The sequence below is a fragment of the Polistes dominula genome, unplaced genomic scaffold (assembly GCF_049000335.1).
Source record: "Polistes dominula isolate Pdom_NZ unplaced genomic scaffold, Pdom_raw_medaka contig_17, whole genome shotgun sequence".
Lineage (NCBI taxonomy): Eukaryota > Metazoa > Arthropoda > Insecta > Hymenoptera > Vespidae > Polistes > Polistes dominula.
The window spans coordinates 3,418,774-3,433,321 of NW_028301049.1; the positions used below are offsets into that span (position 1 = coordinate 3,418,774).

Genomic DNA, 14,548 nt, shown 5'->3' on the forward strand with positions numbered 1-14,548 from the left:
TCAAATCTTAAATATTGAATAATTTAAATAATGTTATTTTGATTACTTTTTTAGTTACTTTTGTCGTATGCAGTAACCGCGTGGTTACTGAGAAAAATCGTATGCGCAAACTCACGAGTGGCGCCTGTGTCTATTCGTTTTGTTGTCATCTGCCACATTCATACTAAGTTGTTTTTCATCCGATTTTCATTGGAATTTTTAGTTTTAACCTATAAAGTATAATTTTCTTTTAACAAAAACATAATGCAATCAGTGATGAGATTTAATATAAACGAGTTTTAATAATAAGAAAACGAAATCAGTGTCCTTCATAAGTTACAAATTGAGGTTAACTTATTAGATATTACTAAGTAATGTAAGTAAATGCAAGTCCATTTTTTTTAAATTAATTATTCAATACATCCAGTACTATTACTTAAAATTATTATTATCATGTAATTACATTTAAGAATCGTATTGAATATATTTTTATTGACATTGTCGATCATATAATAAAATCATTTGAACATAGTACAAAGTATTTATAATAATTACATATTATTCATTATCATTATCTACAGGTGACAATACTGATTTAGTAAATGGTGATTATTAGTGCCATGGAAAGAAGAATAAAATTAAAAACTTTGAACAGTCATATTACTTGCAAAATATGTCGTGGTTATTTAATAGATGCTACTACAGTTACCGAATGTTTACACACATTTTGCAAGAGTTGTTTGGTCAAACACTTGGAAGAAAAACATACATGTCCAACATGTCAAATAGTTATTCATCAGTCACATCCATTACAATACATAAGTTTTGACAGAACTATGCAAGATATTGTTTACAAATTAGTTCCAGATCTCCAAGAAAGTAAGTAAAAGTACCAAATTTACAAATGGCATGAACTAACTTAATTATCAAAAATCATAAATGCATGAATTAATATACTTATTGTAATATTTATATCTATAGATGAAATCAAAAGAGAAAGAGAATTTTATAGAGCAAGAGGTTTACCTTGTCCAAAGGATATTTTACCAAATGCTGCTGAAGTAGAAGAAGAAAAAGCAACTGCAGATGCCCATGCAGAATCTGATTATCACAGAGCTGACGAACAGGTATGTCATTATTGATATTATTATTTAAAAAAAAGTATAATAATTATACACTATTATAATATTTATATAATATTATTTATATATATATAAAGGTAAACGTATGTCTGGAATGTATAAATGCAAGTCTGAAGACACTAAAACGAAGATTCATCAGATGTTCTGCACAGGCTACAATTACACATCTTAAAAAATTCATTGCCAAAAAGGTTCTTAGTGGTATGGAGAAATACAGAGACGTATGTATACATTTCGTACATATTTAATAAATTAACCCCTTGCATTATAATTTCATTAATCATGTATTAATTTATTCTTTTCTTTTTTCTTTGCAGATTGATATTTTGTGCAATGATGAGTTATTAGGTAAGGATCATACTTTAAAGTTTGTATATGTGACAAGATGGAGGTTCCGGGACCCACCCTTAAGATTACAATATCGACCACGAATAGATATTTAAAAGTATGTTTTTTATATAGAAAAGTTACGAAAAATTCGTTATGAATCAAGTATATATATATAAATATATATATATTGTTTTATCAATTCGTTGATGCATCATTCATTGCAATATTTATGGATTGTGTTCTTTGCAGACAATCTTATTTATAGTTAAACTCTGTTGATGCTCAACGATAATGGTACAATTCTTTATCGCTTTAAGATCTCTATTCAATGAATACCAATTGCATTTGTCAATAGTATACCTTATATTGAATTTTTCTATTAGATGTATTTCGAATTAGTTTTTACGTTTATAATTTCAACATTATTGAAAATACCAATGTTTCGAGGAAGCGTATTTATATTACAAATTATATAACCCTACATTATTGTTAAATGTAACGCAATAACAATTATTGCAAATATTATTTGAACCTATAAAATAAGTTGTTTAATTTTTTTACAACTTTGAAAATCAATAACTCCACAAAATTATATTATTATTGATATAATGTATTTTACCTGCTGTTTGTTATTGATCAATTAATCAACGACATTATTGCGTTACATTTAATTAGAATTTAGGGTTATACAAAAAGCGGCATTAATTGAAACATTTCATTAGCATAATGTGATTTTATATTTTCTTATTGACTGAGGTTGTTTGTAATTTAATCTTAATCATTCGTCATTTGTGTTTATATTCTCTTTCTACTGCGATTATTTATTTAGTTAAATTATTAAGTGTAAGCTTCTTTTTCTTTAATTTTATTTTTTTTTTGTTTGTTTTGTATAGTTATCGTCCTATTATAATTATTACCCGAGCCTACCATTTTCACGCATCAAAATCATAATTTGAAAATTTTATTTGTAATTACATTAATATCATTGTCAGACAGTCTTTTTTCTCAATCTTACAAATACTATCTTATATCTTATGATGACTGTCATTAATCTTTCTATACATGTAATTAATAGAGTTTCATTTGATTATAATTTTTACATAGATCCAATTCAATACTACAGATAAAATATTCTGACTGTAAATAAAATATTTTTGACAAAATTCTATATACATTGCGCGCATAGATGCAGCTTTGTATGAAGCAAACAAAAGTATACAAATTAGGATCTAATATGCGTTTTAGATCCTCTTAACTTTCTATTATGCTTTATGCAATGCAAATATTGTCGAATTAAAACACATATTTCTCTCGATATCAAAATAAAAACTCACACTGATAATCTTATTGTAGAATGAAATATTTTCAAAAAAAAAAAAAAAATCTTTATCTCGAGTGAAATATCGTGTTAAGAACGACTTATATCTAATAGTAGATCAAATCATTTTGATGAAATGGAAGAAAAGATTTAAAAAAAAAAAAAGAAAAAATACTAAAAACGTGTGATTGTATATACAAATATTAGAATGTTGAGAAGTGTATTTTGCAAAGTAGCAGCAGCTGCGCTTAAAAGCGTTAGGGGCTTGTATATTGTACACTGTGTGTGTATATCTATAAATTATTAAATAAATATGTTTTGTACAGTACTGTACCAATGATCGCTGATATATTTTCAACATCCGTTGTTGGTAGAATAAAGGGGAAAAAAATTGAAATCTGTTTCTAATTTTTGAAAAATCATATCATGCACAAGAATCTAACAAGGAGATGGTGCGATAGTCGCCCATCAGATTTTTTTCAAATTTGGCACATTTGTAATAGTTCATAAATAGATTCATTGTGCTTTGTAAACTTTGTGCTAATATCCAGCCATTTGCACCGTCTCCTTGTTAGTTATTACAAATTAAAAAAAAAACAAATGGCAAATACATTACATTGAGAAATTCTATTCTTGTACAAAATCTTTTATCAAATTTTGTACCTGGTAATGAAAGATATTATATAACAAATATTATTATAAACAATAATTTTGTTTGAGGTAGAAGTAAATATTACAATACTGTTAAGATACATTTATTTTTATCATATAAAAAATGATTTACGTTTTGCATTAATTTTTAATCATGTAATACAAATATATATTGCGAAATCTGTATTTTATTATCGACAGGTAAAATATATGTCGCCATCTAGTGGTAAAAACTATTATTTCATCTTACCGACTGGGAAAATATGTGCCGAGAAAAATAAAATAAATTTTATTTTATTTAAATTTCCCGCGGAATGGCGTCATGATGACGTAATAAGGGGTTGAGCGTAAGGGGTGGCTAAAAATAATAATTTACTACAACCCCTGGGATTTTTTATTCCCATCTTAGGAAATATTAATAATTTTCTTGTAAAGAAATGAAGATTTTTAAAAACACATACAGTTGCATTTATATTATTTAATGAATATTTTAAATTATATAAATAAAATGTATATGCTGCTGTTTAAATTAGCATAAGGATATAATATTAAATATGAAATGAACTCGCTGTCAATTTGCGTAAAACCTATTAAATTTAATCGTGTTAATCATTCGTGAAATTTAAGGATCTCGTCTTACAATTAGTTTTATTAATAAAAAACAATATTTCAGAGAATTAGAATTACTCTAATTATCTTCTCGAAGTAGAAAAAGAAATGAACAAAATATTAACTTTGACAAGACATTAAAATAATGAAAACGTAACATAAATCTTTAATCATTTCGCAAATAAAAGAAACAAATATATAATTAAATATCGTAATTCTTAATATTTCTTTGTTTGTTTGTTTTTTTTTTTTTTATTATTTTTAATAATAATTAACTTTCCTTATTAATTATTAACTTATAATCTATTATGATGTAATTCTTAAAAATTAATTAAAAATTTAATAATAATAATAATAGTAAACATAATAGTAATAATATTGAATATATAAACAAATTGGTATGTGGTATATAAATATATACATACATAGAAAGACGGGTTAGTCTTTTTTATTTAAGTAAAAATTCGAATTTGTTTCTTTTATTGAAAAAAGGAATACGTATATATATATATCTATATATATATATATATATGTGTGTGTTTTTCCTCATCGCGTGTTCACACATTAACGCAGTGAATCAATTCTCACGCGCGCAACCGTCCCATGAAACACAGGATTGTTCACCTTGCATGTGTGTGTGTTTAAATTTTCGAACTTGCTTTAATTTTGTCATACATTTGACAAAAACATCCGATTATTAACAGCGATTTAATCGTCCATTAATTTTCGCGATATGGCAAGAACGTATATTTCATTTAAGTGTTGATATTATTACGATATACCGTTCATTAGTGTTAGAATCACTTTAGGTACGTGACAGTCTTGGCAGAAAAATTCATTTCTACTATTATTATACTTAAATTATATATCTATATATAATATATATATATACATACACACACGCGTACATACACATGTTAATAATAACATACATATGCAATTAGTAACCACATACGTAAATTACATACTGCAAGCAAACATACATACATACATACATACAATGTACACTTTTCATGTCACATTGTTATACAAATAATCGTCGCTTTTACCACTCGAATCAAATCATTAGCTAAATTATTTTATATTACTCTTCTTCTTCTTCTTTCGATTTTTTTTTTTTTTATATATATCAACAACATATCTCTTTCCTCTCATTCGCACTTTTTTTTGTGTTCATTTTTTGTTTATTTCACTCGTTCGCTCTCTCTTTCTCTCTCACTCATTTCTAATTATCTATCTATCTACTTGCCTAACTAACTAAGTAACTAACTAACTAACTAACTAACTAACTAACTAACTATCTATCTATCTATATAACTATATATCTAATTAACTATTTGTTCTACTTCTTCATCTAAATCGTCTATCCGTATTCTTGAAACCGTCTTAAATATAAATATCATTACATTCATGTATCTTGTTTGAAAATACAAAGTTTAACTTAGCGTCAATAAGATGATGATTTTAACAATAATGATAATGATGATAGTTATAATGACTGAGACAATGACGGCAAAGATGACGATGTCCTCTAATTATCATTTAATTATTAACGTTGTTCAATCGCATTATATATTATTTATCATATAAACAACGCTTTTCTTTTTTTTTTTTTTTACAACATACACGTATTATTCGCACGCATTTTCAAACGTGTCAATTATTTTTCTTTTTTTTGTTCTGGCAGTATTTTTTTTTTTCATACATTATATGTATAATTATATAAATCATGCTTCTTTCCTTCCTTTAGATTTTTCGTAATACTAAAAACTAACGAACATATCAATTAGCAGCAATAACAGCAGCTGTCGCTGAGGATGAGGATTTCTTCTTAAGAACGATGTCCTTTAGGTTGAGATTGACCTTCTCCTTTCGTGGGGGTGGTACAGATTGAAGACAGAACCTCTTGAATGCTTCTAATTCACGTTCAGCATCATCCATCTCCCCATCCTCAAGGTCTATATCTTTAGGTGTGAATACGCTCTCTGCAAAAAATACGCTCTGAATACTAGACGTCGAATGTCCAATAACTGAATAATAACTTGACATCAAATATTATCCTTTATTTCATTTATCGTAACACTTGCTGATTGGATTTTTGGATTATCTTATATATCTTTTATATATCTTTTAATATAAATTCCACAAATTACATTTATATATTATTTCATTTATTATCCTCATTCCAATATCTAAACAACAAGTATCCGATAAACGTCCGGTTTCGATAAATTATGAAAAAGAGAGAGCGACATTGAAAAAAATTAATTTTAAAGAAAAAAAAAAAAAAGAAAAAATAATCTAAAGAATATATATATATATATATATATATGTAAATATAATATAATAATAAATATATTTATATGTATATATAAATATAAAGCTATTTATATTTTTATATTCATATTTATATATGCCTATATATATATATATATATATTATATTTTTTTTTCTTTTTTTTTTCTATATGTTTTATATACTTTCTAATATTATTTACTGAGCTATAAAAATATCACAAGGAGATGCTTAATTCAGTGGAAGATTTGTGCCATAATAATGGACGGAGTTTAAATATATATACATATATATATATATTTATATATATATATATATATATATATATATATATGTATATATATTATTATATTAATATTAATATATAATATATAAATATATTATAATATATATATTAATATATAATTAATATAATATTATATTATATATATATATAGCATGACTTTTCTTCTATCATTATCTTTTCCTTTCTCTTTTCTCATTCGCTGTGTGCTCACTCCTGCACTGTCACTCTAATCTACGATTCTATATTGATGTCATGCTTTCGGTACGCACATGATACATATCATAGTAATAATAGTAATAATAATAATAATAATAATAGTAATAATAATAATTATAATTATAATAATAATAGTAATAATAATTATAATAACAATAATAATAATTACAATAATAATAATAATAATAATAATAATAATAATAATAATAATAATACACGCGCACAACAAAATTATAACGGTGGTTTTGGTCACACGCTTGGCTTAAAAAGCAAACGTAAAATAATATATAATATAGATATATGCAAAACATATAAAAATACAGATATTTATATTATATATTAAAATATACATTTTCCTCGAAAAGAAAAAAAAAAGAAAAAAAAAAAAAAAAAGAAAGAAACTTTAAGAGCTACTAGCTATCCTACTTTGAGAGAAGAGCATTTAAAATTGATTTATTTCAAGCTATGCATTGCATTCGAATGTAGGAGGAACCCAGCTTAGAAGAAAAAAAAAAGTGTTTAAAAAAAAACAAACAAATAAGATGGGAATTTGAAAGAGTCGCACAATAAAATGCGAAAAGAAAATAAAGAAAAGATAGTGCTCACTATCGGCCGGAGTGTCTTCCGAACAATCCCCAAGATATTTGTGGAGGCCAATTTGAGGACATCTCGAGGTAATCCGGTATCTGAAAAATCTTTCGACCTAGCCGAGACCGTCATCCTAACGCGGTACACTGCCCCCTCCTGACGAAACGAAACGAAAGAAAAAACCGTCGTTTAGTGCTCTAATTCTGTGAACCAACGTCCGGAGACGAGAATCGATAGCTTCGCCTTTTTTTCTTTTCTTTTTTTGTTTTTTGTTCTTTTTTTCTTTTTTTTTTTCTTTTTTCTTAAATAACATTTCTCTGCGTTTATTTCTTTTTTCTTTTTTCTTTTTCTATTTAATTTGTTGGTTTATTTCTTTTCTGTTGTTTTCTAGTATCAAAACCGGGCGCGAAATAGCATCCCGGAAAAAAGCGAATAAAAGGAACCAAAAAATGAAAGAAGCAAATTTACATGTTAAAGTCTGATTATTGTTGTTTCTCACCAACGAGGTTCCAGTCATCTCCGCACTGCCTCGTACAGTTTCCACGCTTTTTCTTTTTCTTTCCCTTGCCGCTAGTCGAGGAAGCTGTTATAGAAGCGTTGATAGCATCTCTTACTGCAGCTGCTTTGGTTTGATGAACATCTTCAACATTTGTATCCGTTCTCACCTTAGTTAACGTTACGCTAGTACCTTTCAGATTAATTCCATTCTCTGGAATTGGTTGACCTTTGGCCACTTTGCTTATTTGAATGTTTGCAAGACCAGCCAAACTAGGACAATCTGGCGTTAATCTTGATCGCAATTCGGCAAGAGTACTTGGTATCATTTCATTTGGATTACGTTTTACATTTACATTAATTGCGTCCAACGTCGCGGCATTTGATGGTACATCACCTTTCACTATGTAATCTGGTTTGGAAGGTGTTGCCAAACCCGCATTGATTGCTTGTTGAAGTGCTGGACTTCTTATAGTTACCATACCATTTTCAGAAACTTTGATTATAGCTGCTTGTTGTGTTGGTGGGACTTTCATCGGACCAAATGCAGGATTCCTTATCGTCACCATGTTTGTATTGGGATTGTGAAGGATTCTTGCTGAATCTTCCATATTCTCGATGTTAGTAGTACACTCTGTATTCTTAATTGCATTCTGCATCAAATTGCTCACGTTCGTAGAGTTCTTATTTTTCTTTTTCTTCTTCTTTCTCGTTATTGTTTGATTTTGACGAATATCTCTTGATAATTCTATTAAATAAAAACATATTGTTTTAATTTATGTGATCACTGATCATAACAAATTCATCATTCTGTATAATACTAATTTTACAATGAAACAAAACTTACCTATTTCATTTGGTTTTGGAAGAAGATCTTGTTTAAGTTTTCCAGTGTCTACTACAATGACATTGCCACCAGCTTGAGGACTGGCATAACTAGACTGAACTCCACTCATCGGAGCAGCTATGATAGTTGTTTGCTTTGGTGGACTAACTGGCTTAGGCAAAGTTGTTGATTTTAATGGAAATGGTTTAATGGGACCGTCAACTTTTGTTATCGTAATACCCGGTGGTAATTTCAGATTTTCTATATTGATTTTTGAATTTAAACTAACGTCTCGAAACTGCGAACTCAGTGTCATATTTATAATATCATCCGATGTAGAAGGTATCGTTGAGAATGATCCTTGTTTGATCATATTACTGCTATTATTATTATTATTATTATTATTATTTCCTTTAATTGGAACCTTCTGTTGATCATTCTTTACTGGTTTGTTTGTATTAGTTATATTTACAAGTTTCTTATTTTTATTACTATTCCCGTCGTTAGATTTGTCTTGTTGATTCTTTGTCTTTGTAACTGGTTCTAAAGTAATGTTAGATTTATACATATCCGTTTGCAATACATTATTAGATTTATTTGCTTTCTTAGATTGAGTATTTTGTTGTAAATTTTTACTTCTACTCGATACATTCTGTTGCTGTTGCATGACATTTTCTTTGGTTTCAGAATTCTTTTTATCTTTCTTAGATTTCATACTTTTAACTTCGTTAACGTTTTGCTGTTGCGTTTTTCTTTCATCGTTTTGTTTAATACCTTTTATCTTTTCGTTGTTACTTTGATACTTTGTATGCTTTGCGTCACACACTTTAACTTGCTGTTGTTGTTGTTGTTGTTTTGTACTTGTTTGTTGAAATTTGTTACTTTGTATCGTTTCTGTATTATTAGATCCTTTATTCTTTTTCTTTTTATTATTACTATTATTATTATTACTATTATTATTACTATTATTATTACTATTATTACATACATTTTGTTCTTGGTCAGATTTATGCAAAGGTGCTTCCTTCGTTTGTCCATTCACTAAAGTAAATAAAACTTTATCTTCTGCAGGAGTTTGTCCTTTTAACGTTATCGTTACTGTCGGTTCTGCACTATTCGATTCCATTATTCTTTTAATCGTAACTATTTGTGGTTTATTTTTAACAGGTTCTGACTCAACCGTTGCATTCACTTTAGCTAATTCTTGCTTTCTAATTTGTCTTCGTAATTTTTTCCTTTCTTTCTTAGTCAATTGTTTGTCTCCTAAATCCATTGCTGCTAATTTATCAGCTAGACTATTGGCATTGTCTTTTGTATTTGTTGCATTAACATTTGTTATTCCTTTAAAAGCTTTATTACTAAATTCAATTTTGTCATTTTTTATATCCATCTTATTTGTTTGATGATGATGATGATGTTGTTGTTGTTGTTGTTGTTGTTGTTGCTGCTGTTGTTGCTGCTGTTGTTGTTGATGATGATTATGATGGTGATGATGATTAGAATTGATTTGTTCTAATTTATTACCTATATTCATCATACTTTTCATTTTTAAATTTGCAATTACGGTAGGTGCCATCTTTATTTTGGTATTAATGCAATTAGTCATATTAATATTGCACATTTCTTGCTTATCCTTTTTCTTATTTGTTAAATGTTTTCCATTTGGTAAAGTGCCTGGATTATCAGTAGGCAAAATTGATACTTCGGGAAGTTTACACTGCGGTAAAAATCTTTGACTCTCAGGTTTTTCCGAATCAACAACTGTGATTGTTACTTCTGGTGCTTTCTTTTGCAATTCAATTAATCTCTGCTTTTCTATTTCTTGCCTTTCCTTCTTGATTTTCTCTTGCAACTAATAAATATTAAAAAAAAAAAACATCAAATACAAATAAATTTATTTATTTTCTAATACAAAATTTGCTCATTTAATTTTGAATTACCAACCTTACGTTGCTTCTGCCTAGCCTTTTTCTCAGCTTTCTTGTTATTATCCTTTTTCCCATTTTGATTACCTTCAATAAAGTCCAACAATTCTTCTAAATTTCTTTGATCCCTCAAATCTTTAGGACACGTTCTTGGAACCGAAGTATTTGATCTCAATGTCAAATTGTTAATAATTGGTTTATTTTCTTGATTGACGTTGGAAAGTGGCAATGCTACATCCCCAATACTTTTTGGAGTATTGTAAGTAGCTTTACATTTTTTAGCTTTTTTCTTTGTTAATATTTGTCTTAGTCGTTCCCTCATTTCGTTATAATTTCTACTAACTGGTGCTACAGAAGGCTATTAAAAAAGAAACAAATGTATTATTTAAATAATTTTCAAATAGAACTAATTTGTTAGATTATCTATAATATTAGAGATCGATTATATTAAACGTATAAAATCATAAAAGATTTAAACTTACAACTCCGTGACCAAAAACTTCGCAATAACAACAATCACAATGTCTACTAGAATCTCCTCTTTGCGCTGAGCTACTAGTCGAAGAAGAATCTTCTTGACTACTTGCAGAATCAGAACAATCACCATCTCCCGAACTTACTGTATTTATAAATAATATCAATAATTATTACAACGAAGAGAGAGAGAGAGAGAGAGAGAGAGAGAAAAAAAAGAAGAGATATTATTAGGAAGAAATTATTGATTAGTACTAACAGTCGTTACATGATACCCTTTTGATCTGCTCGACATTTGTTTGTTTATGGCAAGCATGTGAATTATGATTGTTGTGATTATGAAGTTTGTGCGAAGACGCTGTACTTTTTGTTATATCCGAAGCAGATCTGTGAGTATATGGATGGGTTGTTGTAGTAGTTGTAGTGGTAGTGGTAGTAGTGGTACCTGTCGTAATACAAAATATATTCTTATGAATCTTCGATCGATAATAAATATCTTTAATAAATATTATAAAATATCAATTTCTACCTACTTGGAAATGTTATGCGATTATGATTTGAATTAGATGTTTGTGTTGTGGAATGCCTTGTTTGTGTTTGCGTCGATTGTGTTGATCCTGTTTTTATGACAGGTTTAGTTAACTCTTGATTACAATTAACTGCAACTGGATTGGATATTTCCTTAGGATGAGCGTTAGTATTATTAACCGCATGCTCCTCTAAAACTAATAAAAATATAAATCATTAATATAACGATTAAAAAAAACAAACAAACAAACGTATGAATTACTGAGATCAAAAAATAAATAGTAACTTTTTGTCAAACACGGGCAAGTATCCCATTTTCTTCTTGAATTTAAAATACAAGGACAAGGAGGTTCTTCTATTGTTTCTTTCTTCCTGTCAGCTATTTCTTTTGCATGTAAATAGACGCATTGACAAGGTTGTGGTACAGATGTCTGCGTATCTATTATATTTTCCTCTACGTTCTTTGAAACAGTATCTTTATCTTCTTTAAGATCAATCGTACCTTTGATCTCATCCAATAATCTCTTTAATTGAACTTCAGTAATAGTATTATTAGTAGAACTAAAGTTAATAAAATGTTCTGTAATAAAAAAAAAAAAAAGAATCAAATTAGATGTGAAACTATATTTTATCCTTAGAAAAATATTTGACAAATAATAATGAAGATCAATTGACTTACTCATCAATCCATTAGAGATGATGGGTAAAAAATTCACATTATCCATTGATGATTCAATACTTGCAACACCAATATGATCATTTTCACTCTGAAAATTGATTTTTCATGTTAGAATTGCATAGTTACATTTTATATGTCTAACATCATCGAAATATGTTAATACTTACTAATGAAGTTTTTAAAGGTATTATACATTCTTGACACGCACAATCATTTTCTTCTTCATCAATATTATCTTCTATAGATACATCTTTATCGTGACTCCTATAAATAAAAATACAAATATTTCTATTAACGTATATACTGTAGGATTAAATTATAATCTAATTCATAGCCTAGCCTACTAGTTTCCATCAAGATTGTAGTAGATCATTAAAGCCAAACAACATGGGCACGGTTAGTAAAATGGATAGAAGATTCGTTTGAAAAGAAAACAAAAAAAGAACAGAAAAATTGTATGCTGTGGATTTCAGAGAGGTGGTAACAAAATATAATCTCTTTAGATAGGTATGAGAAGGTATTTGTAGAATACCCGTGAATCAAATCCGTAAAAAGCAACAAATAAAAAGATTCAAAATTATAAACCGACTAACTATTTTTATATACATACCTGACTCTTTTAATCGCAAATTGTTCTACTAAGTCATTTGATGTATGCGCGTAAGCCAAAGAGTCAGTAGTATCACTTTTATTAGGAATTAATTGTCCCCCGGTAAATTCCGTTGCAATATCATGTAACTTTTTTTGACGAGCTTCGCTCCAGTCACCCAATAAAATTTGAACTATCTCGAGACATTGAAAAATATTATGCGAATCTAAGGTAAGATCTGAAGTAGGACTCAAAGATCTATCATCTATATCAGATGTACTCAATTTCCCTTGTTCGATAAGTGCAGTTAGTTGCCCATCGATTTCTTGCAATTCTCTAAAAATTAATTATAACTAATTAATTATAACTAATTAATTATAACTAATCTAACGAAGCAGCTACGATACAGTTTTAATCGTACTTTTCACCATCCAATAATTTCATTATGTTTCGCATTTTCACAATTCTATTATTATCACGAAAATTTCATCTTCTAGATATATTTTGTATACCCTTTTTTTTACAATTTATATAGTAACAATTAACCCCTTGTACTCTAACAACGCATGAAACTTGTGATACATTTTATGATTGAAATATGAGAAACATGATTTTCATTCGTGATGGATCTTATGGGAAATAGCATGAAATATTGTACTAATTTGAGCACACAGATCAGAGCATTAAATCATAGTATAAGAAGTTAGTATATATTATTAATGTATACTAAATCATTTATTATCTATTCGTATCATTATCATTATATTACCTGTTAGCTTTAGAAACATCACATGAGCAAGATTCTCTAATTCCTCTCGAAGGACTATGAACCGATAAAGATTTATTAGAAATATTATGAGAAGATATAACGGAGTTGGTTGCTACGATATTAGATTCCATATTCTCCGAATACACCGTCTCGCTGTCTGAAGTATCAACCTCACTCTCGTTAACATTCACGTTCTAAAAATATTATTAGAATAATATTTCATACAAATATAAATAAAAATATCATTATTTATGAACATTTTCATGGAAACGTACCATAACAGGAACGTAATCAGTTACATTGGTAGATGTAATCGTTTCCTTTTCTTCCTCTTCCTCCACCACCTCCACCTCTTCCTCTAACCCATTGATATTACCTGCTACATCAGTCCCCAATCGCAAATAATCATCATTGAAAAAATATTGGGGATCATTGTGCGTACAATTGGAATTTGTAAGAGTATCTTCGTTCATTGATGCAATGTTTCTTTCTTTAGCTCTTTCACACTGTTCTTCCTTGACGTCACTACCGCTCATTATTACAATTAATCTAATAGAACAATAACACAATAAAATATCAACCGGATTTATTTCCCGGTTAAAAATACAACTGATACGTTCTTTTTAATTTTCTACAAATTGCATTAACTACCGCGTAAACACCTGCACCGCATCAGTCAACACTTTACTCAATATGGCGTCCTCTCGCGTGTTGATCATGCGTAAATGAGAATCTAGATAGAAAATCGTATTGATAATGCTATTGGTTGTCCGTGTAATTCTTATTTTCAACGCGTGATACCGCCACTGTTGTCTTTTTATTAGGGATCTTGTAGGAGGAATGCGCCAT

General features: G+C 28.3%; 2 protein-coding genes across 6 annotated transcripts; one reads left to right on the forward strand and one right to left on the reverse strand.

The window, feature by feature from the left end:
- The first annotated feature begins 118 nt into the window (after positions 1-118).
- Positions 119-3,166, forward strand: l(3)73Ah (polycomb group ring finger 3-like lethal (3) 73Ah). The gene is made up of 5 exons (XM_015324042.2): positions 119-355; positions 561-858; positions 961-1,106; positions 1,199-1,342; positions 1,439-3,166. The coding sequence occupies exons 2-5, from the start codon at positions 582-584 to the stop codon at positions 1,562-1,564; spliced, it is 693 nt and encodes a 230-aa protein (XP_015179528.1). The 5' UTR covers positions 119-355; positions 561-581; the 3' UTR covers positions 1,565-3,166.
- On the reverse strand, positions 2,810-14,420 carry LOC107068005 (uncharacterized). Of its 5 annotated transcripts, XR_016177634.1 has the most exons (14): positions 13,975-14,420; positions 13,700-13,893; positions 12,952-13,266; positions 12,509-12,605; positions 12,342-12,429; positions 11,949-12,242; positions 11,668-11,859; positions 11,394-11,579; positions 11,143-11,279; positions 10,680-11,018; positions 8,757-10,587; positions 7,914-8,657; positions 7,433-7,570; positions 5,911-6,014 (listed from the first exon to the last, which is right to left on the reverse strand). XR_016177634.1 is itself a non-coding variant. In XM_089175543.1 (13 exons), exons 1-13 carry the CDS (start codon positions 14,233-14,235, stop codon positions 5,812-5,814), a joined length of 4,881 nt encoding a protein of 1,626 aa, XP_089031669.1. In that variant the 5' UTR covers positions 14,236-14,420; the 3' UTR covers positions 2,810-5,811. The 5 variants fall into 5 exon arrangements, 4 of the variants coding, with proteins under 4 accessions (XP_089031669.1, XP_089031672.1, XP_089031671.1 ...); XM_089175543.1 differs by lacking the exon at positions 7,433-7,570 and having other exon boundaries at positions 2,810-6,014; XM_089175545.1 differs by lacking the exon at positions 7,433-7,570 and having other exon boundaries at positions 7,883-8,657.
- Between the last annotated feature and the right edge of the window lie 128 nt (positions 14,421-14,548).

Coding starts and splice junctions, on each gene's coding strand:
- LOC107068005 (XM_089175543.1), bottom strand. CDS start 14,235: ATGAGCGGTAGTGACGTCAAGGAAGAACAGTGTGAAAGAGCTAAAGAA. Junction 13,267..13,699: donor GATGTTTCTAAAGCTAACAG/GTAATATAATGA, acceptor ATTAATTTTTAG/AGAATTGCAAGAAATCGATG. Junction 11,019..11,142: donor AAGTTTTTGGTCACGGAGTT/GTAAGTTTAAAT, acceptor CTTTTTTAATAG/CCTTCTGTAGCACCAGTTAG.